General features: G+C 43.1%; 1 protein-coding gene and 1 long non-coding RNA gene across 3 annotated transcripts; both read right to left on the bottom strand.

The window, feature by feature from the left end:
- Positions 1-88: 88 nt before the first annotated feature.
- Positions 89-10,970, bottom strand: PROZ (protein Z, vitamin K dependent plasma glycoprotein). Its single transcript, XM_059839651.1, has 8 exons — positions 10,822-10,970; positions 8,708-8,871; positions 7,326-7,350; positions 4,451-4,564; positions 3,066-3,197; positions 1,750-1,835; positions 1,545-1,668; positions 89-1,028 (listed from the first exon to the last, which is right to left on the bottom strand). Exons 1-8 carry the CDS (start codon positions 10,886-10,888, stop codon positions 517-519), a joined length of 1,224 nt encoding a protein of 407 aa, XP_059695634.1. The 5' UTR covers positions 10,889-10,970; the 3' UTR covers positions 89-516.
- Positions 10,971-16,629: 5,659 nt separating this feature from the next.
- LOC132323882 (uncharacterized) lies at positions 16,630-23,458 on the bottom strand. 2 transcript variants are annotated; one of them, XR_009485447.1, is made up of 3 exons: positions 23,300-23,458; positions 20,658-20,787; positions 16,630-18,935 (listed from the first exon to the last, which is right to left on the bottom strand). It is a non-coding gene; the product is annotated as an uncharacterized LOC132323882 (long non-coding RNA). The 2 variants fall into 2 exon arrangements; XR_009485446.1 differs by having other exon boundaries at positions 20,669-20,787; positions 23,300-23,457.

Raw genomic sequence — 23,458 nt, forward strand, 5'->3', positions numbered from 1 at the left:
CCTCTAACTGATATGGGCATCATTCATAAGGGTAAACATAAATTCCATGTATGAGGGGAATCACTTTTTAGTGTGATGAAAATGTCAAGTGCTACCTCAACAAAGACATTTAAAAGCTTGACAATCCCCATGTCTTTTAAGTTTTACTTGTATGGATCCTGAAATAAGAATATAAATTTGCTGAATCAAACCTCAGGGTACTAGCAACATTTGAAATCACAGAAAAATATTCAACATGTTTTGAGGTTTAGGATGAACAGTTCTCGGAAATTTAAAATTAAATCAGTTTTTAGTTCAATAACTATGTTGCTGTATCATGACTCACAGTACTGTGTGTCAGCAGAAGGAAAGACAAACAGGCTTTTCTGTATAAACTGGAGTTAAGTACATGTCATTGTTGCAGCTTCCATTGCTGCAAATAGTAGTAGAGTCAAATGGGGGTACTGGCTACCTCCATGTGTTTCCTTGCAATGACTGGGAGGGGCTTGGTGCTTGAGAGTTGGTTGTGTTTGTGCCTTACTTTATTTTTTGTTTAACCCATACCATATACCTTGCAGTGTTGGTGAAAAGCAGTGTTTCCCAGTCAGTGTCTTCCCGTGGCCAGGATCCCAGGATACCAGTCAGAAACCACGTGCCCTTGTACTCAGTAACCAAAAAGCTTCCTCCAACCAGGTGTTTCTCTCCAGCCTCCTGGAAGTGCCCACAGAACTGCCTGTTTGTGAGGCTGATGTTGAGTATTCGCTTGCAGTCCTCAGCAGGCAGGCATGAAACCTGCAGCTCTTCGCCTTGAAGTTCATCACCCACCATTCTCCAGCCGCTGACTGTAGCAGCCAGTTTTGGAATTAAAACGTGTTCTGCAAAGTCTCTCTCAGGGGTGCACACAGGAAGGTGGAAGCTGTCACACTCAACATGCTCTTGAAGTTGTAGTAATGCAATGTTGTTCTCACCAGTGTCTTCCTCATACCGGATGTGGATGTGCTTCTCCCTAATTTGCATTATCTTCCCAGTTCCACTTGTTCCATTAGGCCCTGTGGAGCAATGACATTTGACTGCCCTTAGGAATAGTTTATCAGAGACCTGAAAGCTGCGTGAGAGCTGCCTGGTCATGCTGAGAAACACGTGCAGCAGAGGAGCTAAAGGCATACTTCCTCTGCAGTAAAGGGAAACAAGCAATGATACACTGGCAGCTTTTTAATGCTGGTAGGAGCACAAATATTTTCAGCAGTAAGGATGAATATCCAGCACTGATGTGGATTTTGGCATGAAACAAGTCACCACTAAATCCACCATGTTTAGCTGATGGCTGTGTGCTGAGTTCTGAGCTGTGCTCAAGAGGCACTTACCTCTGCTTGCCTTGTAAAGGGGAATGTGGGGTAGCTGTAGTTCTAGCTCAGATACTCGACTGAGGTGCTTAAATGAAATAACATAATGTTTGTTTCCTTCAACAATATTTTTATGCAGCAAGAAGTTTAGTAAGCTTTTTTAAAATTTAGCTTGTCAATACTGAAATGTGCTGCAGCAAGAAAAAATGTTGGATCACCTACCAGCACCAACCCTGATTTGAAAATGGCTGTGCAGAAGGGCACACTCTGCTGTGGTCAACACGAAGTTACTTTTTAGCAACACTCCTCCACAGAAGCCTTTCCCTTCTGGATTTAGCAGCAGTACCTAGGAAAATGCAAAAAAACCAATAGATAACACTATCCATGTGAGGATAAAGTGATGGGTTTGATGAATTGCTAGGAATACCTGCCAAGGAAATCGCTCATCACTTTTCTTCCTGGTTTCACTTATTAAGTTATCACTGTCTTGAAGTCTGCCACATGCACATGCATCTAACAAATAATTAAAAAAAAAAAAATCAAAACTTCATGCTGTATATTTCAAGATAGCTAATACCTGCATTTGCCTACTGTTCCACCTAGACTTTGGGGTTCTGCTTTTGTGCAAAGAAAAAGAATGACTATATCTCAGCTGGTGAAAATTGGAATAATTTGTTTGGTAATTGTAGTCATAATAGTTCAGCAAGGGGCTGAACATGGTCACTGTGTTAGGCTTGTAGGGAACAGGTTTTACTGTGCTTCATTTCACTAATGAAATGGGGCTTCCTCTCCAGCCAGCTGTTAGCACATCATGCTTTTTCATCTTTGTATCCTGTATTCAAAATTGTGTCAAATACCTGAGAGCTGGGGCCCAGTCTGGACAAGGTAAATCCTGGGTTTTCCTTGTTACAGCTGCCACTCTAGGGATATGCATGCCTTTCTCATCTCGTTCAAACAACACACATGCTTTTTGATTGGATCACCCAGTTACCTCCATTTGTCACACTTCCACTTGGTTTGGGTTTGGGTCACACACACTGGATCCTGTTCAGGTGAAGCTAAACCACAGGGCACCTTCCAGGTGCACACATGCCATGGTCTCACAGCTGACTGGTGCTTAGTCCACAGGACTGAACTAGGCCAGTTAGATGTAAAGCCCACCTGAAATGTCCACTGAGTGTGGACATCAGTCTGTCACCACCAAAAGTGTGGCTCTGCAGCTGAACTCCTATTTGGCTGCCCCACTTGTGGTCATACAGACACAGGTCTAAATGTACTTCTGTGGTTTTAGTACACCTACTTTGTAAGGGGATGAAATTGAATGAGATACCTAATATGAGACTGAAGAACTAAAAAGGGCTACTGTTTCCAGCTAATTACTGTGGCAGCAAATGTTTCCCTTCATTTATTAGACAATTGGTCACCTGATAGGAATCAACTGAATCTCATTCCCAAGCAAACACGGGTTCAGCAGAATTACTCTTTATTAAACACAGGAGTGGAAAACCTGGTCCAGGGAGTGATATGCAGGGTGGTGGATGTCCTCTCTGCTGACTCAAACGTTCTGATCAAATAGCCCTTCTTTTACCATTACTTTGGCATCTCAGGTGGTGGTCCCTAGATTCCTTTTTCTACCCAGTAATATTGCTTTAGGCTCAAGGTAGGCTGATCCCATCTGTTAGATGGTGGCCTGCCCACCCAGCCCTGAGCAGGTGCCCCCTTTACCTCCGTGCTCACACCTACCTAATGCAATGCACTGTTTTTTATCCTTCCCAAGCTTGTAGCCATCAGCACAGGAACAGCGGTAGGAATCCCTTCCTGGATAGCAGAAGTGGTCACATCCTACCTTTGCTTGGTGGTGACATTCATTTTTAGCTAAACAGAGCAAGCAGAGAAAAAACATGGAGTATTCTTTCATCACTTGAGTCCTCTGTGTTTTATTTTTTATTCACTTTGTGTGGATGTGGGCTGGGGCTCTGCTTGGTAGTATTTACCACTGGGATTTTTTTCCCCTTGTTAAGCAGAACTTGGAGAGAGCTGAGTCTCTGCAGCATTCAAAGACTCACTGCAAACTGTGCTCCCCCTGCACCTCCCTGCAGCAGACACTGCACCTCTGAGTTCTGGGAAAGGGTGCCGTGGGTTTTCAAACAAAGTACCAAGTATGTGCGGCAGGGGGAAGTGTTGCACATTATGAATTGCTTGAGGAAGAAGGCAGCTAAGGTTTCTGGTTTTGACAAAACCCTGTAGCTCTCGTTTTGCACACTTGTTTGATTTTGAACACATCAGCTTCCAAAGATAAGAAAAAAGAGAGGGAGTATGAACTTCAAAACATGCTCAACTTTCCATAGCTAAGCAAGCACTTAAATTGTTAGCACAAAGCAACTGTTATTTGATCTAGCTCATAGGTAGCAAAAAATCCTGTATAACATGGCTGCCTAAGGCTCTGAGATGATCTACTTCCCAGCACTGGTCCAAGCTCTGTCACCTTCTGTGCTCCCCAGAAGCTGGTCACAGTCACACCCCTTATACACAGAACCACCCTGTCTTGCTGCAGCCAGGGCGTCTCCCACCCCAGGGGACCTCTGAACCAGCAGAAATCCTGATGTCAGGGCTGGAAAGTAGAACCTGGCAGATATAAAAATGCAGGATCTGGCCCAGGGTTTTCCTGTGCCAGAACACATCTGTTTTACTTTATGCTTCTCACTTCCACTAGAAACAGTTTGTTTTCTGGAGTCCTTCTGTCCTGAGGGACTGTCTTGTGGGGGTGTGTGGCCTCAGAGGCACCAGGAAAGCCACCCTGGCACTGCAGCCTTGCTCCTTCAGGCCACACACCTGGGACCACAGCAGGACAAGCAGCCAGGCAGCACAGGTGGCAGTGGCAGGGCTGGCTTTGGGGTGTACCCATGCAACCCCGGAGAAGGAAGGCTCAGGGCACAGGGATAGCCCATGGAACCTCAGGATTTCATAATGTTTTGCAGGCAGGCAGCACACATCACCCCTGCTCTGCCAGAGCAGTGTGTTTTACCCAAAGCCATGGTAAGTGGCACCATGGGAGAGCTGGGAATGGTTTCATGGGGGTACCCTGTGACGAGATGAGGTGGGGCTTCTCAGAAGGGGCAATGCCTTACCAAAAGCACAGTTCTCTCCCTCGTAGCCCTCAGCACAGGTGCAGGTGTAGCCACGGATGCTGTCCTCACACACACCATTGTGCTGGCAGGGGCTTGAGGAGCACCTCCTGCCACCTGAAGAAATGGAGAGGGAGGAGTCACCACCAGCACAGATCCCAAATTACACAGCCCCTATCCCGGCACATGAGCTGTTCAGAGAAGTGTTGTGAGAGCAGTTTGGAAGGAAATGGGCTAAGTGCCACTGAACTGCTCCTCAGGGGTAATATTAGCTCAAATCTGCTGCCAGAGGTGCTCTTGCAGCTCCTGTCAGAGAGGCTGGGAGCTGCCCAGAGGCAGAGCCTCCTTCTGGAGGATGGATGCTCTGATTCAGGGAAAAGGACTGAGTCCCAGTTCCTGCTTTTTTACAAATGTGATATAAGACTGGTGTTTTAGGTCTCCCATGTTAGATTGATATGTATTGGATAGAAAAAGCTGGCATCAAAATTACAGAGTAAGTGTACGGCAAGCAACATCAAAACAGGAGGAAATATAACTTTTCTATACCTGCACAATTATCATGCAGCAGCTCAGACACTAGCAAGCTTGCTCTTTCTGCTGAACTGAACATTGAAACAAGAGGGTGTCCTCACTGGGAGTGAAGCACCAGGCAGAGCTGCCAGTTTCCCTTCAAGCTGCCCACAGGAATGACTCCTAAGCAGTTTGAAAACATGATCCAAGTAACAACTACTTAATTTAGACATAGGCTATCAGTAAGCAAGCCAGAAGAGCCTAACCTGGGACATGCTGTCCAACCTTTCTAAAAATTAACACCTCGTCAGAGAGGTTAATTCAGTCAGCAAGCTGCCCTACCTGATTTCAGGGATGGAAAAGTGAAAACTCTGCCAGCTGCTGGGAAAAACCCACCAATCATCATCTGCTTAGGCTATGGGCACTATGTCTTTGAGTGTTAGATGTACTAAAATACTGGCTGAAAGGGTTACCACCTTTCAACCCATCTGCAGTCAGATGCCAGCAGCATATCCAAGCACAATGTAGGCCTCCAGAGAGCATTTTTGGGTGAACTGGGGGAATCTCACCTGCACAGCTGAGCAGGCAGAATTGAGGAGCTGGAGCTAGGGAGGAGTTACCCCTGCAGCCTGAAGCAGTTAGATGGATTAAAGCCTCTAAAATCTGTGCTGGAAAGAAAATAAATCCAGCACCTAGTTTTCTTAAAGGAGGAAAGAGAAGATTCAAAGAATTATAGAGAAATTGGCCTGATTCCTGTTACTGGCGAGCTATGATTAAACTGTAAGCACACAGCAATATAAAAAGGAGGATAGTAAAAACCAATATACATTTTTCAACATCAAAATAATTAAACCATTTACATCTAATCATATCTAGATAAGGGACCTAGGGGGAATCAGTGAACATGATAAAATAGAAATGTCTCAAATGACATTGTCATTCAGGGAGCAGACTGCTATAAGGCTTGCACAGAACTTTTGGAAAGTGATGTTCAAAGAGAGATTGGTAATAGTGAAGTTTATACTGTTGATAAAAGAGGGTCAGGGACAAGTGTGACCTCAGGCAAAGCGCCCTGACAGCAAACATCCATCAAACTGCCACTACATCAGTTTTGACTTGAAGGGACAAAGCAGTGCAGAACAGAGCTGGTGGGTGACCCAGCAGTTGGGTGGGTGCTCAGCCTTTCCTCTTGTATTCACAATGCAGATTTATCCACTGCACCCTGGACTTTCAGTAGAAAGCAACACAGATACCAGAGGTCTAGAAAATGAGATTATTGGAAGACAGGATGAAAAAATGTGTTTGTTTAGTGAGGAGGAAAAAGACACTTTTCAAAGGAAACACTCTCCAAAATGTCAGAGAAGACATCACAGAGAAGGAAACACACACTGCTGTTCTTTAGGAAGAAGACAGAACATATGGCTTTTAATTGCAGCAAGAAAGCCATCCCTGAGGCTGAAGTCAGTAATGTGTCCTGATTGTGGCCAAGCTTGTTTGGAGGGACCATTCTGAACTGGTTTCCTTTCTCTCATCCTAGGCTAGAGAGGAAGCCTGCATGACATGCTTAGTACAAATATCCAATGACTCAAATTAGAACTTAATCCCACCCTCACAAAAGTAATAAAATGCCAGATATCTAGCATCATCCTTCATAACCTTTATAGCACTGATGGGATTCTTCTATGCAATGGTTCCCAGGACTCAATGACTTAGTGGCTTGTGCAGAAAATTATTACTGACTGCTGGTTTTGCCACCTCCTTTTCCACTCTTTAAACCTAAGATTAGAAATTAATTATAGCTAAGTTAAAAACAAGAGAAAAACTTGGGATGAAGCATGCAGAAAAAAAGGGTGGAAATAGGGCACAGTCACCATGAGCTGGTGCTACAGGCTCCCTGTTCAGGTGGCATTTATTTACATCAGGGCCTCAGCTTCTACAGATTTGTTTCTCACCTTGGCACCTGACAGGGAATGATGCAATCCCACTGTGCAGAGTTTGTAGACAGCTCAGTAGCTTTTAATATCTATTTGTCTTGTTCAGGTTTAAGTGCTAATTCTGTGTCTGGGAGATTTTGCTGGTATGTCCCAGGCTGTTTCAGATTCAGGAAAAGAAGAAGCCTATTTACTATGATAACCTTTACTCATCTGCTGCTTTTATTGTTTTTGCAGATTTAAATGGTTTTTCCTGTATATTACTTTTTACAAATTATTGCACATCAAGAATTTTCCTTCTGCTTTACTACAGACATGAAAAATAGAGACTGATTGTTTCTCATAGAATAAACTCTAAGAAAACCAGTATTAGACTGAATCATAATGTTCATAATGTGACAGTACTATGAAGGAGAGAAATCAAGAGGCCAGCTTACCGTAGTAGACTTCCCAAAACATTTTCTGGGTGGAAAAAAAAAAGGAAATTAGATTTTAATTCCCAAGTAATGTAATATGTAATAAATATTTTGCGAAACCCAAAAACATGTTATTAGAGAATATATACAGTGGTTTAATGTTTACAGAGTTGCACAACTATAGTGTGCTGCTAGCAAATAGACACATGAGAAGGGAGGGGCTTTGCCTACTGCTTACTTTGCTGTTTCTTAAGAAGCTGTACAGGAAAATAAACACTTCACAGGCCAGAGAGGAACAGCTGGCTCCTTTAGCAATGCAGCTCCCTGAAAAAACTGGCTGGCTATTGTCTCTCTGGTGTGCAGCAGCCCGGGAAGTGACCCCATCCTGTCCCATCCCACTTGGCCCCTGGCAGGTGCTGCTGGAGGCAGAGAGGTCAGCACAGGGCAGAGCTGTGGGCACCACTGCTGGTCACCCCCACCCTGGGCCCTGCATCTCCCTGGGTACTGCAGCTGACCCTGGAGCTGCTTTCCCCAAAGCCACACCTCTGCCCTCCCCTCCTTTCCCCAAAGCACCACGGCTACTCATGGGCAGCCCTACAGCTGTTTCCTCTGCTTTTCCTGCAAACAAAGCTCCATCTAGGTTGCCATTAAAGGGCACAGCATCCATCTGCATAAGTCTGGAGAGCCCCTGGTGCAAAGGAATTTGCAGCTACTCACCAAGTGAGCCTCTCTCTATAGGCCCCTCTACTTGCTGGTGTATTGACTCCCTCTGTCCCAATCATAAAATCACAGAATTATTTGAGTTGGAAGGGACCTTAAAAATCATCTAGTTCCTATCTCCTGCTGTGGGCAGGAACGTCTTTCACTAGACCAGGTTGCTCAAAGGCCCATCCAGCCTGGCCTTGAATACTTCCAGGGATGGGGTATCCCCAGCTTCTCTGGACAACCTTTTCCAGTGCCCCATACAACTCTAACTCATTTATTCCCCATGCTGCATGCATTTGCATAAAGACATCTGAGTTGGGCCCTGATGGGCTGGAGGGGCTGGAATTCCTTTGTGCTGCCCTCCAGGTGCTCTTCTGCTGACCAACACCCCTTTGCCCCTCCTGGTCCCTAAGGGGTGCTGAAGCTGTACTTCTGTGTGTGGTCAGGATGGGACAGCAGCCACGTGATTTACTAATACAAAGAGCATGACACATCATTTTCTGGAGAGGACAATATCAGAGCTGACCTCCTCATTTCCATTTTGACCATGGACAACACCTGCTTGCTACCTGCTGAGATGGCAAATGCAAAGATTTCACACGGAGAGAAACCCAAACAAATGGAGCAGTCTCATGTTTCACAAGTAAAGGATCGTGGCAGCAGTCTTTATTGTGCATGCAGGGAAACAAAATACTTACAAGCATTTCATCATTTTCAAATACTTCTCTTGCTTCTTCATGTGTACACCTCTCTTCTAGGCATTCTCTTTCCAAGCTGCCTTGAAGGACCTCCTCCAGAAGGATGGAACTGGCACGTCTCTGTCTCTTGATAACACTGTTTGCATCATGAGCTGATATAAATACTGGAACATTGTATGACAAAACACTAATATAAGTACTTAGATGAATTTCCTTATATACTTTTACCTTCTTTTTTAAGATGAATAATCTTGGCTGATTTGGGGTTTCAGCCATATTAAACTTACATGCTTAAAGAGCTCTACTGTCTTAGCCCAAATTCAGCTGAGGAGTTGAGACCTTTTACTTCTGGGGAATGCCTGACTTGCTCCCAAGCAGTGGAAATTTGGGAATTTGAAACCCTTCCTGGCAAATTTTTTTACTGCACGAGACATACAGAGCAGGGTGTGGTGGCACAGCCAGGGAAAGGGGGAAAACATTATTGTAAAAGGCAAAGGCTATTTTGTGAGACTGCACAGGGGTCTCAGATGCATTGGTAGAAGTGGATATTAGTGGTATTAAGTTATGATGGTGGATCCAAACTGATGCTCTTCAGTCTTAGTTCATGGCAATTTTTTTTTTTTGTCCAGAAGCAAAGCCATGACATGGCTGAGTTCTCAATCAATTCTCTTTTAAGGGGAATAAATAAAAACTACCTCTCAGCAATGCTCATAGTTAAGAGGACTATATCCCATACCACTGTTTATGTGGAAGACACTGGTTTCTCCTCCTCTTTACTCAGTTCTGAAGGATTACAGTGTCTTCCACATAAACAGTGATATGGGATATAGCCCTCTTAACTATGAGCTTCATAGCTTCATAACATAACATTAAGTAAAAAATCCCCTCTTCCTATCACTGGTTGTTGCTCTGAGTGTAGAAATTGTTTTCTGCTCTTCCCAGGAGCCAGCCTGTTCTGGGAGCCCTGCAGCAACACTGCCACTGCATGCCAATGGGTTTATCCTTCCTCTAGTCCAGGGCTGGGAAGCAGGGTCACCCTGTCCAGAGCAACAATCAGTGAGAGGAAGAGTGGATTTTTACTTAATGTTGTGTTATGAAGTCATGAAGTTCTGAAGCTCATAGTTAAGAGCTGTTCATGTGGAAGACACTGTAATCTTTCAGATTTGAGTAAAGAGGAGGAGAAACCAGTTAACAGATCTTAAAACTTCTCTTTGCAAATGACACCTCCATCAAAAGCTGCCTGCAGGCTGGGCAGCTGGTGCCACCCTGGAGCCTCATCTTCCACATGAAGCAATGCGTGACCGTGTGCGTCAGCATGTTTGTCAGTTCTTCTGTGCTTGGAAAGTAAATGTGTTGGGGCAGGGAATATTCAGGGGTTTTTTCTCTTTTATAGTGTTTGGGGACCCAACACTGCTGGTTGAAGTAATCAATAATCATAGAACTAGAAAAGGTGAGAGCAATAGCAAAATTATTCCAACACTGTGTACAGATATTTAGTTATCTTTTTAAAGGACATCCCATAAGCAGCTGTCTTGCACATGATATTAAAAAAAGAAAAGCTTCATGACTCTGTTCTGCATTTTAAATGTTATCTGACCCCCAGCACATATTTTTGCCATGCAGTGGCAGCACAGCTGGCAGTGAACTTCTGCTGCAGGGTATTTTGACTTTCTTGAGAGAACACCATTTTTTCTTCCTTGCCTGGCTCCTCCTTATTTTTGACAGACTATGGAGCATTAATACAAAAACATAAATTTCTTTGAGCTATAACGAGCATGCTTATTGGCCTCTTCCACAGTACTCTCCCATTTTTATTTCAGCAGCAACTAGAAATATAAAACAAAATTCACTTTAATATCTGGGGCATCCCAGGGTATTACCTTGGCATAAATGATGGTACTTCAAAACTGCATTGCCCCATTAGCTTACAGCAGTTTTCGCTTAGCTGCATGAAATAAACAGCAGAAATTTAAAGAAAAAAAGGAACAGACTGTTTTCATTGATTTCCCTCTGTGCTACAAAGTAAACATTATACAAGGTACAAAATTACTGGTGTTTTTAGAAAAGCAGCAGCACAAATCAGAACCAAAGGTGCAACAAAACAAAAGCCATACCTGCCTGCTCTGTCTGAAGGAAAAGGGCAGAGAGAAGGAAGAATATTATCCAAGAGCACCTTGCCATTGTTACCCTCTGAGCCTAATGGTGCCTGCCTGCATTCCTGCAGCTCTTGTGGGAAATGGTTACAGGAGAGATGTTGGAGTTTAAAGTCCAGCTGCTCATGAGAAAACAAAACCTCTAAGGGCAAATCACATCTGCAATGTCAACACATGGGGAAAAAACCCAAAAAACAAACCCAAAGCAAACCAAAGAAATCAACGCCCCGCTCAGTGGCACAACAGTGCCCTTCCCTCCGTGCCCTGCCTGACTGTGGGGCCCTTTGTTAGTGCCACTGGGAGCTGCTCTGAGACCTGGATGTTCCTCCCATGGCCCAGCACTCACTTACTGTAACACAGTGTGGGTGGAGAAGAACAGCACGAGCGTTTCTTTGTGCCATAGCAAGGCACAGGCTGGGCAATGACCTCAGGGACCAATTACATGACGTGGCCCTTTTGTACATTGTCCCTCAAAACATTTACCAAGGCTGAGCTGCAATGGGCAAATCCCACCAGCTTTGGAGCAACCAAGGCCACAAACATGCTTTTCTCCCCCTAGGGATGCATCTGAATGGATATGGCATTTTTCTTTTTTGCTCTTTGGTTCGTAATGCCCAGGCATGAAGGAGAGCATGGAAAACTTTTCCTGATATCAGGATTCTGGTCACCCAGAGATGCACAGGCAGATGGAGTCTGTGAAAGGAGGTGTAGGCATGGGGAGGACAGAAACATTCCCTGGGCTGCTGAGATATGCACCCTGTGGGCAGGGTGACCCTGCTTCCCAGCCCTGGACAAGAGGAAGGATAAACCCATTGGCATGCAGTAGTAGTGTTGCTGCAGGGCTCCCAGAACAGGCTGGCTCCTGGGAAGAGCAGAAAACAATTTCTACACTCAGAGCAACAACCAGTGATAGGAAGAGGGGATTTTTACTTAATGTTATGTTATGAAGTTATGAAGTTATGAACTGAGACCATTCTGTGTTTTCATATCGTAAATCCCCAGCTATTATTTGAGTATTTTAAGTATGGTTGACCTGAACATCCATGGGTAAATTCACAAATAAAACTGCACTTCCCATCAACTGCACCTTTGGAAACAAGCTTCAGTGAGTATTGAGGCCAATGAGGGAAACAAACCACATCCCTCATCAAGGCCAGTCCCTACCAACCCAGGGCCGATGTTACAGCTCATCACAAGCCACAATACCTGCAGCAAATAATCAACCTGTCCTTTAAAATTCCATTGTGGGAGGGTTTTCCTGCAGTTTCCACAGGGCTGTTGTTCCAGAAGTTCACTTGGAGTTAAAACTCTTTTAATACCAAGCTTAATTTTATTCACAGCCAGTTCATGACCTTATGTATTTGTTTTGCCCTCCTTGGTATTTCTACAGAACTAATTAAGACAGCCTCCCAGCCTCTGGTTACCTGTGTGTCCATCTTTCCTCAGTAAATGAGCTCTCCATGCTCTCCTCAGTCCCCTGAGGCCACCAAGCCCCACGGTACCTCTCCCAGCCAGAGCTTTCTTGGCTAGGAAAGGGAGAGCTGTTGCCAGTGGTCACATTTGGTGGGTGCTGGGGGCTCAGACAGCCTCTCCTGTGCCCAGGAGTCGCTGTGGAGGCTCACCTCTCCCCCCTTGCCTTGCTTTGCAGGGGCTGTGTTGCTTTTCCACACTCCTCTGGCTGTCCATCCCCATGGGACCTCCTACCAGTGAGGCTGCTGCTGTAGTCCCCCAGTGGCCTGGGACCACTTGCCTTTACCTTCTTGTGACAATGAATATCATCCCATGCATACACAGCACAGCCACTCTGGCTCCCTTTGGCATGAAAAATATGTCACCACTTGATGTCAGCACAGGACTTTACAGAACCCAGCACAAAAATGTGGATCCACAGATTTTTTTTTTTTTTTTTTTTAAGAAACTGTTTACATTTCACAAACCTAAACCTATGTCAACTAAGGAACTCTTGCAGGTATAAGTTTGTCATTCAAATTGGTTTAATATTAATAACACAGAGCTTCAGAAGCTGTATTCTCACAAGATCTTAGTTTACTTGGTCATTTTTCCTCTTGCTGTGGTATTGTTTTTACAAAAGATATCCCTTGACTGTGCAGCTGTGTCCTTGGGAACGGGACACAGCGTACTCAGTATGCATGGCACTGACTTTGCTTTTTCTCTATTGACATCAATGCAACAGGTTTACATTTTAACTTTCATATTACTATGGAAAGCTTCATAAAAAGGGGGGTTTAAAAGGGCAGTCCTTTCCTTGTGTGTTTATTTATAAAGAGTTACTGGGATTTCTTTTTCCCTTCCTTTAATTACCACAGCGAGCATATGGTGACGTGTTTCATTATGGAGTCCTGCACCATTTCCTGCAGCTCTGCTTAGGGGTTGCCTTCCTCTTGAAGGGTTGCTCATTCCAGGGTGAAGCCTACAGGCAGTGTCAGACACCAAGTTAGCAGTTCCTTGGGATGGAGCAGCTGAGGGAGTTAGTCCTGCTTCAGGAACTGGTTCACATGGAAGTTGTTCCTTGCCCAGTGCAGCAACCCAGGGGAAGTGGGTTTGGAGACCTGCTGCTCAGGCAGGGATGGGGCAGTGATGGGGCAGGGATGGGGCAGGGATGGGGACATGTCAATGCCACCCATCTCACGCCATGGGTTGGCCATTAGCCCTGTGCAGCATGATGTGCCAAGGGCAGCTGTCCTGAGTAACCCACCACATGCCTTTTTGGGAATGCATACCTCAGCTAGTGAGCTGCTTAGTGCAGTTAAAATGGATACTGATTTCAGCTAAACACCTGGATTGAGATCAGCCAAGTCTGTTCACCACCTGCAGGAAAAAAAAAAAAGGTTTTCTTGCAAAATCTGAAGTGCATCAGCATTTCTAAATGAGGAGGAACTTGCGGCTGTTTCAAAAGAACATCAGCACTCTCTTTGTGGTTTGGTTACAGATTGCAGGAAACCTTGGAGGAGCAAACAGGAGCAATGTAACCCTAGGGAGCTCTGATTTTCTCCTTTGGCTGCTGCACTCATAACAAGACTGTCAGCCTACCCTCAAGGATATGCAAGTGTCCTGATGGCCTGGCAGTGAAAACAAAAGCCACCTTGGAACTCCTCTTACATTTGGTCCATCCCCTGAAGTATTCAAGGCCAGGCTGGATGGGGCTTTCAGAAACCTGGTCTAGTGGAAGGTGTCCCTACCCATGGCAGGCTGTGTTGTATGAGGTGATCTTTGAAGGCCCCCTCTACCCAAAACCCTTCTATGCTTCTAGGATCTCTGTAGGTGCAAGCTCTGACATTTTCTCTGCACATATTGTTAAAAATAGCTATTTTTGTTAATATTTAATTTATTAAAATGCATTATTTCTTTACTTCCACCTTCATGTTTCTTTACCTTTTCTCTCAACTTATATATTAAAATTCTCTTCCCTAACAAAATTCCAGCCAAAATACTTGTCTATGGAAGAACCAGTAGATGACAGAGCACATGCACAGACAGCATCATTGCACTTCAGCTCTTAGTTACAGTTTCAGTGATGGATAAGAGTGGTTGGTAAGATGCAGAATTTTGCTCTGAGATGAGGAATATCCCCTCATCCCATGTGAAAAATGAAGCAAAATCACTTTGGAATTTGTGCCATTTGGATGAAGATTGTTTTTTCCTCCAGTTTTGTCTGGTAACATCTTACTGCTCTAACCTGGAGTTCAGGATAAAAATTATTAAGGATGGCTCTCAGAGGAACCTAAATGGCAGATTTTTCAGGCAAACTCCTGGAACACTGATGTGGTCTGAAGAGGACAATGAAGAGATAAGAAAGCACTTGGACTTTACCCCGAGTTCAGACTTTTTAATGAAGTTTCCTGTTCCTCTGTCTTTCTGCCTGACTCTCCAGGACATGGGGCTGTCACCGTTGAGCCAGAAATGACACAAATTCACTCGAAGGCTGGTTTGCAGGAGAAGAGCATTTAATACGAAAAATCCTCTCTTTTATAGATGGATTTGACATATTCTACTTGACAAAAAAAACATTTTTCTCACAAACAGTCCTTGAGAAGAACAGGAAAACAAGAGTAGAAAAACACCTCTTGCATGTTGTTTATACTAACAAGTTATCATATTTCTATGACTCCCTAAAAGTCTCACAAGTCCACTGTGAAAAAACGAAACCCATTTTCTCACTCTCTGACCAGGCTGTTGCATCCACATGGGGCAGCAGCCCTGCATCTGTGTCCAGATGCTATAATTTAAATTGTTTCTTTGACCAACCAGTCACTCCTTCTGCAACAGATTCAGCAGGAGAGAAGTCCTAACATGACCTCAGCAGCACCAGTGCAAAGACTGCACCCAACATCTTCCAGCCACAGCCCAGATATCTGTAGCTGGGTGGTGGAACTGGCTTTTGCCATCAACCTGACTTCCAAGCCGTGGGAGACAGATTCTGCGGACTTGTGCAACTGTCACACTGCTGCACTGCTTTTGGAGATTGACTTCTGCATTTATGACAGGAAAAAACCTCTATCTGTATTGAAATAGGATGGCAAAAAAGCTCATTTGAGTTCCAAAGCGCATCTTCAGAATGACTCAAGTTAAAACTCCATCCTGTCTGTGCAGACCCAAAGAGCACTGAGGCAGAGCACTGATGATGCGTGCCTGGCTATGTGTCTTGAGTGAGGATTGCAGTTCTCTGTGCAATTAAGCAGCTGGGGTAAGTGTCCCTGCAGACAGAATTTGTTTTTATCTGGTACTGAATTTCTGAGGAGGTTGATGATGCTGTTTCCTGCCTGGCGATGCAAACTGGGAGGTGAGGAAGGAGAAGCTCAGATGACTGATTCCTCATGAATGCACGTGGAGCTAAAGACAGCAATCAAAGCCCATCAGAAGTGTCTGTGCCCTCTGTAACTGATTATGAATAAACCAGGAGTGCTGCAGAACTGGGACAAGTGGCCATGGAGGGGCTGGGTGGGAGGAGAGCTGGATGGCAATGAGGGAATGGGTCAGCAAGTGGCAGCCCTGTGTTATGGTCTCCCTGTAGTCCCTGGGACACATCCAAGCCTGGCCCACTGTTCCATGTATCAGGGTGGCTCTCTCTATGGTTTAGGGCTGAGCAATAATCAGAGGTTTCAAAGGAGGTCCTGTGGGAATTCAAACAGGGGTATATCCTTTGGAGAGTGATGTCAGGGAGTGACATAGGCAGCCATCAGGCAGGGGCAGAGCTTCTATCCGGCTTGAACACCATGGCCTACAATGCACTGTCACTCCTGAATCGAGTTCATTCAGCAGCCTGCAGTTCAGATGTGTCAGAGAAAAATGACAGGGAAATAATACAAATGGGACAGACTCCAGAGTGGGTTTTTTGGGTTGTTATAGGGAAACCAGACAGTGATCACTGCAGAACAAAGTTGACTGCTCCATTCCTTTCAAACTAATCAACAAATTTCATTGTAAAAACCATCCCCAAATGGTGACTTTCACACTTGAAAACTGGATGTGGTGAAGGTAGGGAATGAGAAAAATATTGCACATTTTATGCCACAATCCCATTTGTAACATCTTTCTTCTCTCTCCCAAAATACATATTGATACACCTGTTGAAGTACAACATAGAGTATTTTTCTGTAGGGGCTCAAATATCTCAGTATCTCCTTCACAATTTTTACATATCACTGAACTGGCTGCAAAACAAATAATTTTTTCTCTGGATTGAAATAAGGCAGACAGAGGATGTCAGGTTCAGATGATAAGAGAGTTAGGCTTTTATTAGTCTTGAAATATTAATTACCCTTGCAGATTTAAAATTTTTTCAGTTGTGAATGATTTACATAATGTAAATAATAACATATAACAATATTGTAATTTCTGGGGTATGCAATGCATTCACTTTATGATAGCCAAAACCATTTTATCAATAATTCTGGTGAAGGAAGTATTTTAGGAAGAAAGTGAGAAGCTATCAGAACAGCAGTGATTTTGGTGACAGCAAGCAAGGCTTTCCAATTCAAGGAACTTCATGTAACAACTCATTTCACTCTGTGACATGCACAGTTAATTACACTCTTCTGGATACATGAGTGGGTTTTGCATTTTCTAGGGGTTTTTTCTGAATGCATGTTCTCCAAGCCACTGACAATTCCAATTAATTCATCAGAATTCGTCATAGTTGAGACTGTCACAATACAAAGCAACACTCCATTTTCAGAAGGCTTCAAACCGAGTTTATTATAGCATGCCTGCTTTTTATACATTCTTACAAGATTCATAAGTTACACTTTACTCATTGGTCAAGACAAACAAAGTGCTTATTGGAGCAGGCAGTTGCAGGTTTCTCTTATTTATCCTTCTTTCTTTCTTGATTTTTATGTCAATGGCCTTGGTAGAAAATTCTTTCAGGGGTAAACACGGATCCTCTTATCAAACCTCTCTGGCTCACAGAAGCCACTCTAAAACCTCTTCCACAAGAACATATCTAGCAAAATCTTCTGGAAGGCATGCTGGGACAACATTCTCAGAAAATGTGACAGGTTTCTCCAATTTGAGAAAGACCGTGCTGCTGTTGCTGCTGAAAGTTTCTGTGCCCAATTCAGCATGGCCACACATTTTTTTCACTCTGTGCATTGGCTCTTACCTTTCCTTGTCTGCCATCCCTGTGTCAGATAATGAAAATATTTGCTAATAAGACAATACCAACAAGTCTAAGGCAAATCAATAATAGAAGGGACCAAAGTTCCTTGCACTCTATATAGGTAATGAGACGTACAAATAAAATGGACCAGTCCTGTGTCCTGAAGCTGAAGCAAATCATACCCATTTTGGAGAGGTTTTAGAGGGCTGACAAAATGTCAAACAAGTAGAAAATCAGAAGTTTTCAATCAGAATAATGCTTTCAATGAAAACTTTGATAAAATATTTTGGACTTCATTGCAGTACTGCTATGGCCCTCATGATAGACAAACCTCAACTCAGAAGGATTTTGCCTCATTTGTAGAGCAATATAGTCAGACTTAAACAGAAAATAGATACTTATTGTCTTTTAAAACTTCAGCATTCTGCATACAAAAAATCTACAAATTCACTCCTATGTTTGGTCTTCCTCAATTTGTGTGAAGACTCTTTGGGAATTAAAGGGTCAGGCAATTGGAGCTAAGGCAACTACAATTTTTGCTTTACTCTGGTAGCTTGAGTACAAATTTTATGACTCAGAACACCAATTTTCAGTGCCTAGAATTTGTGATAAACTACTTTTTAATAAACAACAATAGTAAATATTATATTTGAGGTTTCAAGTAAGGCACAGTCCCAAAACAATATCTACATGCTGTCGAAACAGTTATTGCTAATATCTGAATGAGACATCTGGAATTCTTCAGTGTTTGGCCAACACAGGAAATTGCATAAAGTTGTAATATCACACCAATTTAACTACATCAGCTCGACCTTACCTGCCCACATACACCCCTAGTCTATATTTGGCTTCTAACTTATACAAAATACACTAGGTCAAGCCAAGCTTAAAGAAACTGTCTATTCTATAAATTCAGCCATGTATTTCACTATTAGTCAAGAGATAAAATGAGGCAGTGAGGAGCAAGAAGAGGGTAAGAAAAACTCTGCTAGAATTCTGTGTCTCACATATGGAGAATAAAACGTGGGACAGTTTCTTATTTTTATAGTAAAGGGCACAATGAGGAGCCCCTAACCAACAATGCCATACCTGCAACCACTTCTGCCCTGGGCTGCACTTGCTTGATGCTGAAATGGAGACACAAGTTCATTCAGGGCTGGAGGCCTGTGCAGAAGCACAGTACTCAGGAGAGTGGAATAACCCACCCAAAATTCTGACACCAGGGAAGCCTGGCCCTCTCAGGCCCAGGGCTGGATGAGCATGATCTGCCAGTCCAGGCTCCTTGCCTGCCAGGGGCACATGCTGGGTGAATGCCAGCCTCCCTGGTGATCTTCAACTGTCTGCTCAAGACCTCAGTGGAATCCTCATTTTCAGGATGGGCATCTGGGTTTGCTGTGAGTCCCGTGACTTTCTGCCCTCTAGTTCATGATTTCTGAACCTTTGTGTGGGAGCTGGGCTGCAAAGACATAATCAAAATGCTTCTTGTAAGGGTGGTACTGGGACTTTGAAGCATGTGACAGCAGAACCCCTGTCCATAACACTGAACACACTCTGTGAAATGCTCAGCTGGTGTTACCAGCCTCCACTTGAGCTCAGAAATACCTGATTTAAGCCAATATATTGGAAATGGAGGACTGTGGTCTTCCCATCTCTGTGGGGGATGTTGCCTGTGCTGTCCCTGAGGTACCAAGTTGAGTGACCTGCAAGGAACCCCGGAGAGCAGGCAGCTGCTGTTGGAAGCAATTTCTGTCACTGAAGTGCCACTCAGCAGAGCTAGTTTGACAGAGCCCTTGGTATAAGGAATAGTTTTATGGTCAGGAAAGTACAGCTAGTTTGCATTGCATCTTGAGTTGGTTTTCACCACAGTAATTCCAACCTGCTGGAACACTGGTTTTTCAGTCAAAAGCAGCCTTTAAAGTTACAGATAGATACCTACAGTGGAGGAATATGGTTTGCAGGGAAACAGGTCACTTTCAGGGAATCAACACTTCATGAAAACAAGAGAAAACTTGCTTAACATTCATTTGAAGAAAAACTCCTTGACAGCAGCGTTTTACAATCTAATTAGATATGCAGGTGTCCTTGTCAGGTTTGGCTCTGCTAGATTTTTCAAGATATTAACAAAAACTTTGCACATGCAAAAATATTGGAATGTCTGAAAAATGGAAATTATTTTCATTTCTTTGTAAACTTACCAATTTTAAGCAAGTAGGCAAGTGGGTTCAGCATTTCAAAGTATTTGAAAGTTAAACATCTTCCATTACTGGTATAATTATTGTTATGTACCTGCTGTTAATAAATATTTTTATTGGAAAAAAGAGTCAAGTATTCTGTGCTTGAAATCATAAGCTCATAATAGTAATTTGGCATTAAATTACAAAGGGTACTTTATCAGACAGAAAAATAGACTAAGACTAATAATTGTTAATGTTCAATTTGAATGAAGGCAAAACTGATTAAATTAAATTCAGCGTCAGTAGTAATTAATCTGTTTAGGTTGCCACATGAAAACTGCAGAAAACCGGTTGTTAGAAGAAAAGAGAAAGGCAGATTGTGTTTCTTTCAGATGGAACAGGTGGTATTTGAGGAGAAATGAGTGAAATATAACTTAGTCACATGATGTTACTACTACTGAAATGATAATGAGCCTTTGTGAACAGTACACTGTAAAGGGAGAATTATCTTGGATTTCTGCCAATTCGGATCTGTAGGTGTTCAGCATGTCCCGGAGGCCTTGAAACTAGACACCAACTTTTATCAATCAAAAATCTAACCTGTTATTTTCTAACAAAATCCTCCACAGCATGAAAGGTCTGTTTCAGTCTTCGGGAGAAGAGGAATCTGAGCCCTGCAGTAATCGCCAGTTTCTGATATGGTTTCCCCCCTGCTGGGACACAGATTTTGCAGTCCCCTGAGAGAACACACCCAATTGCACAGAATGCTTTCTTGAGCTGCTTTTGCTGCCAAACATCCCTCTCAGCTGCATAATCTGATGTTACTTAAATTATGTCCTCTGGCTAAGGTTTTACTAAATTTGTTATCAGCAGCTCAAGTAAGTCATGTGAAAGGCCTGAACAATTACCATTATTCTTTATGCTACAGTGGCACTGCAACACAGCAGCCCTTCCTAAATGTGGTACAGATGTGATGTGTTCCATAGAATGAACTATAAACGTACTTTGTACCTACAGAAACACAGGTTTTTTCATTGCCCAGGGCATAGCCAGCAGCACAGGAACTTATGATTCCTCTTCAGTTTTTCAGAATTGCTCAGAGTTCTCAAGTTGACCTTGCATCACTTGGTATGACTGCAAAGGAGACAAATGATTAGGCAGGTTACAGGTTCATGGTGACTTCATAAAAGCACAAACAGCTTATAAGAGCTGCCTTGCAACCATTAGTCAAACACCCCATCACTTTAGGAAATACAGTCCAATTCCTGCAAAAGGCCTTCATAATAACCATAGTTGTATTATTATTTAAAAATTGGTAATCTGTCAACATTAGGTAGAGCACAATTATTCTACATCTTCTGCTGTGTTTCCCAGCTGTAACTAACAGCTCTCAGAGGGCAATTCAGGGAGCAATCTGTACTTGCCAGAACAGCCATTCTACTAAGGCAAAGGTGAACATGGGTGTGGGTAAGAGGCAAAAAATATAAACTACTAGAGCATCACTAACAAATGAGGTACTGAGCTCTTGGTATATCCTTGCAATGTTCCTTTTCCATCTGTATATGGCTCGTGCTACCTTAGCTCAGTCCTGGTATTGCAAGATCACAGGCAGAGTGAGAAAGGTCTTCCTGGCTCTAACAGTGCAAGAGCAAGTAAACTGATCCTAAAGATGTTGTCTAACCTGCTCCTGCAGATTCCTAATGAGATTCCACAGCTCACCCACACAGCTTAATGCACTCCTTCATTAGCCTTATAATGTCTAAAAAGTGTTTCCTAATATCTAATCTGAGTAGCCTTTAGAGTGGTGAGATCCTATTACTTCTTGTCCTAGCTTCTCATCCTCATGAAAACAAAGAAGTCTTTCTTTTGTTACATATTTTACAAATCTCTGTGGTTGCATGCTGTGGGACTGAAGGAGAAATTTTGGTTTTGTGTTTATATAATTGCCTTTTATTTATGTTGGACTGGTGTTTCAGTTTCCCAAGACTGTCTGAATGCTCATCTCAATTTACAGTAGTCCTTCCAGTCTGGAATGAGGTGAAAAAGCAGTGAGAAAACACTCATGTCTTGCACGTTACTGTGGAAGACACCAGTGCCAAAAGTCTTCAGAGGTGTGGAGATTTGCACTCCATATAATCTTTTAATCAAGTAGCAGAGTTTCTTGACCAGATTGGCACCAAACTTACAGCTGTTTCTCTTTCTGTTGCAATAAAAGTGCCAGATAAAATTTTGTTAGAAGCCTCCCTTGAAGGAGAGACTGAGGCTCACTTCATCTTTTGCAGCCACACAGCCAATCATCCTGTCTTTGGGGAAAAGTGATATGATTTTTCCCTTGGAAAAATTTGATGTGATTTTTTCCTGAATAGTGCAGTTCAGCAGTTTCTTTCCTCCTTGTTGGGTGCAAGTTACTTGGTACCTTAAGGAAGAAAGACTTTCTTCTCCATTGGGCACAGACTAACACTCACATTCTTTCTTCCATTATTAAAATACTTCGATCAGCTCTTGATTTTCATATCACATTTATCTTATTGTATTTACTTCTCATCTTTTCTGGTTTTATGTCAGAATGTTTACAATTCTTTTATACAGATCTAGGCACTTTAACACTTGTTTTTGGAGGTCAGGTCACATAAGATCTCACAGTTTTAATCAATTGCCCTGTACTTTCCTGACCTTGGGACAGTTTTGACATATGCCTTACACACTTTGGAGATTTGTAGGGGTTTTAGTAGTATCCTTTCTTTTAAAAATACATTAATTTTATCCTCTTGTTCTTTTTCTTTACTTCATTAATGAGTTCTGTCATTTTTACAGTTAATTTTATACAAGTTACCTTCTATCTTTGTTTTGTGATCAATTTCTAGTCTATATTTTAACATTAAATGCACATAAGTGCACTCAAAATTGCTTTTGACATGTTTATACAAGATCTTCCTTGAAACATTCTGAAGACTCTCAGGGCACCCTGTGTCCCACTAAGTACCTCTACCATCTCATGTCTGGGATGTCAAAATTCACCTCTAACTCATAGCTCTTGTAATGGTGATGACTCAGGTGTTTGTTAGTTGTCTCCAGTCAGAGACAATAGCAAAATTAAAACATAAGGCAGACACCATTTCCACAATGTGATTCATAAATTTACTCTGTAGGGAGGACTTCAGGGTCCAACCGGAAGGGCAGGTGGGATGATTTAGCAAGTGGAGATGTGATGGTTTTGTGGAGGTGTAGAAAACTACAGTGGGTGCTGGGGTAGGGATCTCATTCCCCTCTACACTGTTAAACATTGTGGGGTTCATTATGTCCCTTGGTATCTTATCATTAGTTAGCAAAGATTATTTAATTATCAAATTTTTTGAGAACATGAAGAATAGCCCATTAATTGTGCTGAGCATTTGAAAACACTACGTATCTACATACTGACCCCATAATTTACACTGACACAATTGTCACTCCAAAATGGAATTCCCCATGTGCCTCAGCCCTGGATATCATTACACTGCAGCTGACAAAGGGAAGCAAAGTTGGTGAGAGGGCAAGGCCACCGGGTGTTCACTCATGTCCCCTGCCCTGCAAAGCAAAAATATTGACAGCTACCTGCATGGTTTAGGCAAAGCAGCACAAAGCCAAGGGGAAGCAAACACTCTACCTGTCTGCCTCATCTGAAGGACAAGGAGCACAGCGGGAAGAAGCCACACTGTCCCACGATGCCCGGCCATGCCCATCCTCCGAGCTCGCTGCGCATCACCCGCTGCTCGCTCTGCAGGGCTCTGGGGCAGCTGCTGAATGAGAAACACCACAGTGCAAA

This window comes from Haemorhous mexicanus, chromosome 2 (assembly GCF_027477595.1).
Source record: "Haemorhous mexicanus isolate bHaeMex1 chromosome 2, bHaeMex1.pri, whole genome shotgun sequence".
NCBI lineage: Eukaryota > Metazoa > Chordata > Aves > Passeriformes > Fringillidae > Haemorhous > Haemorhous mexicanus.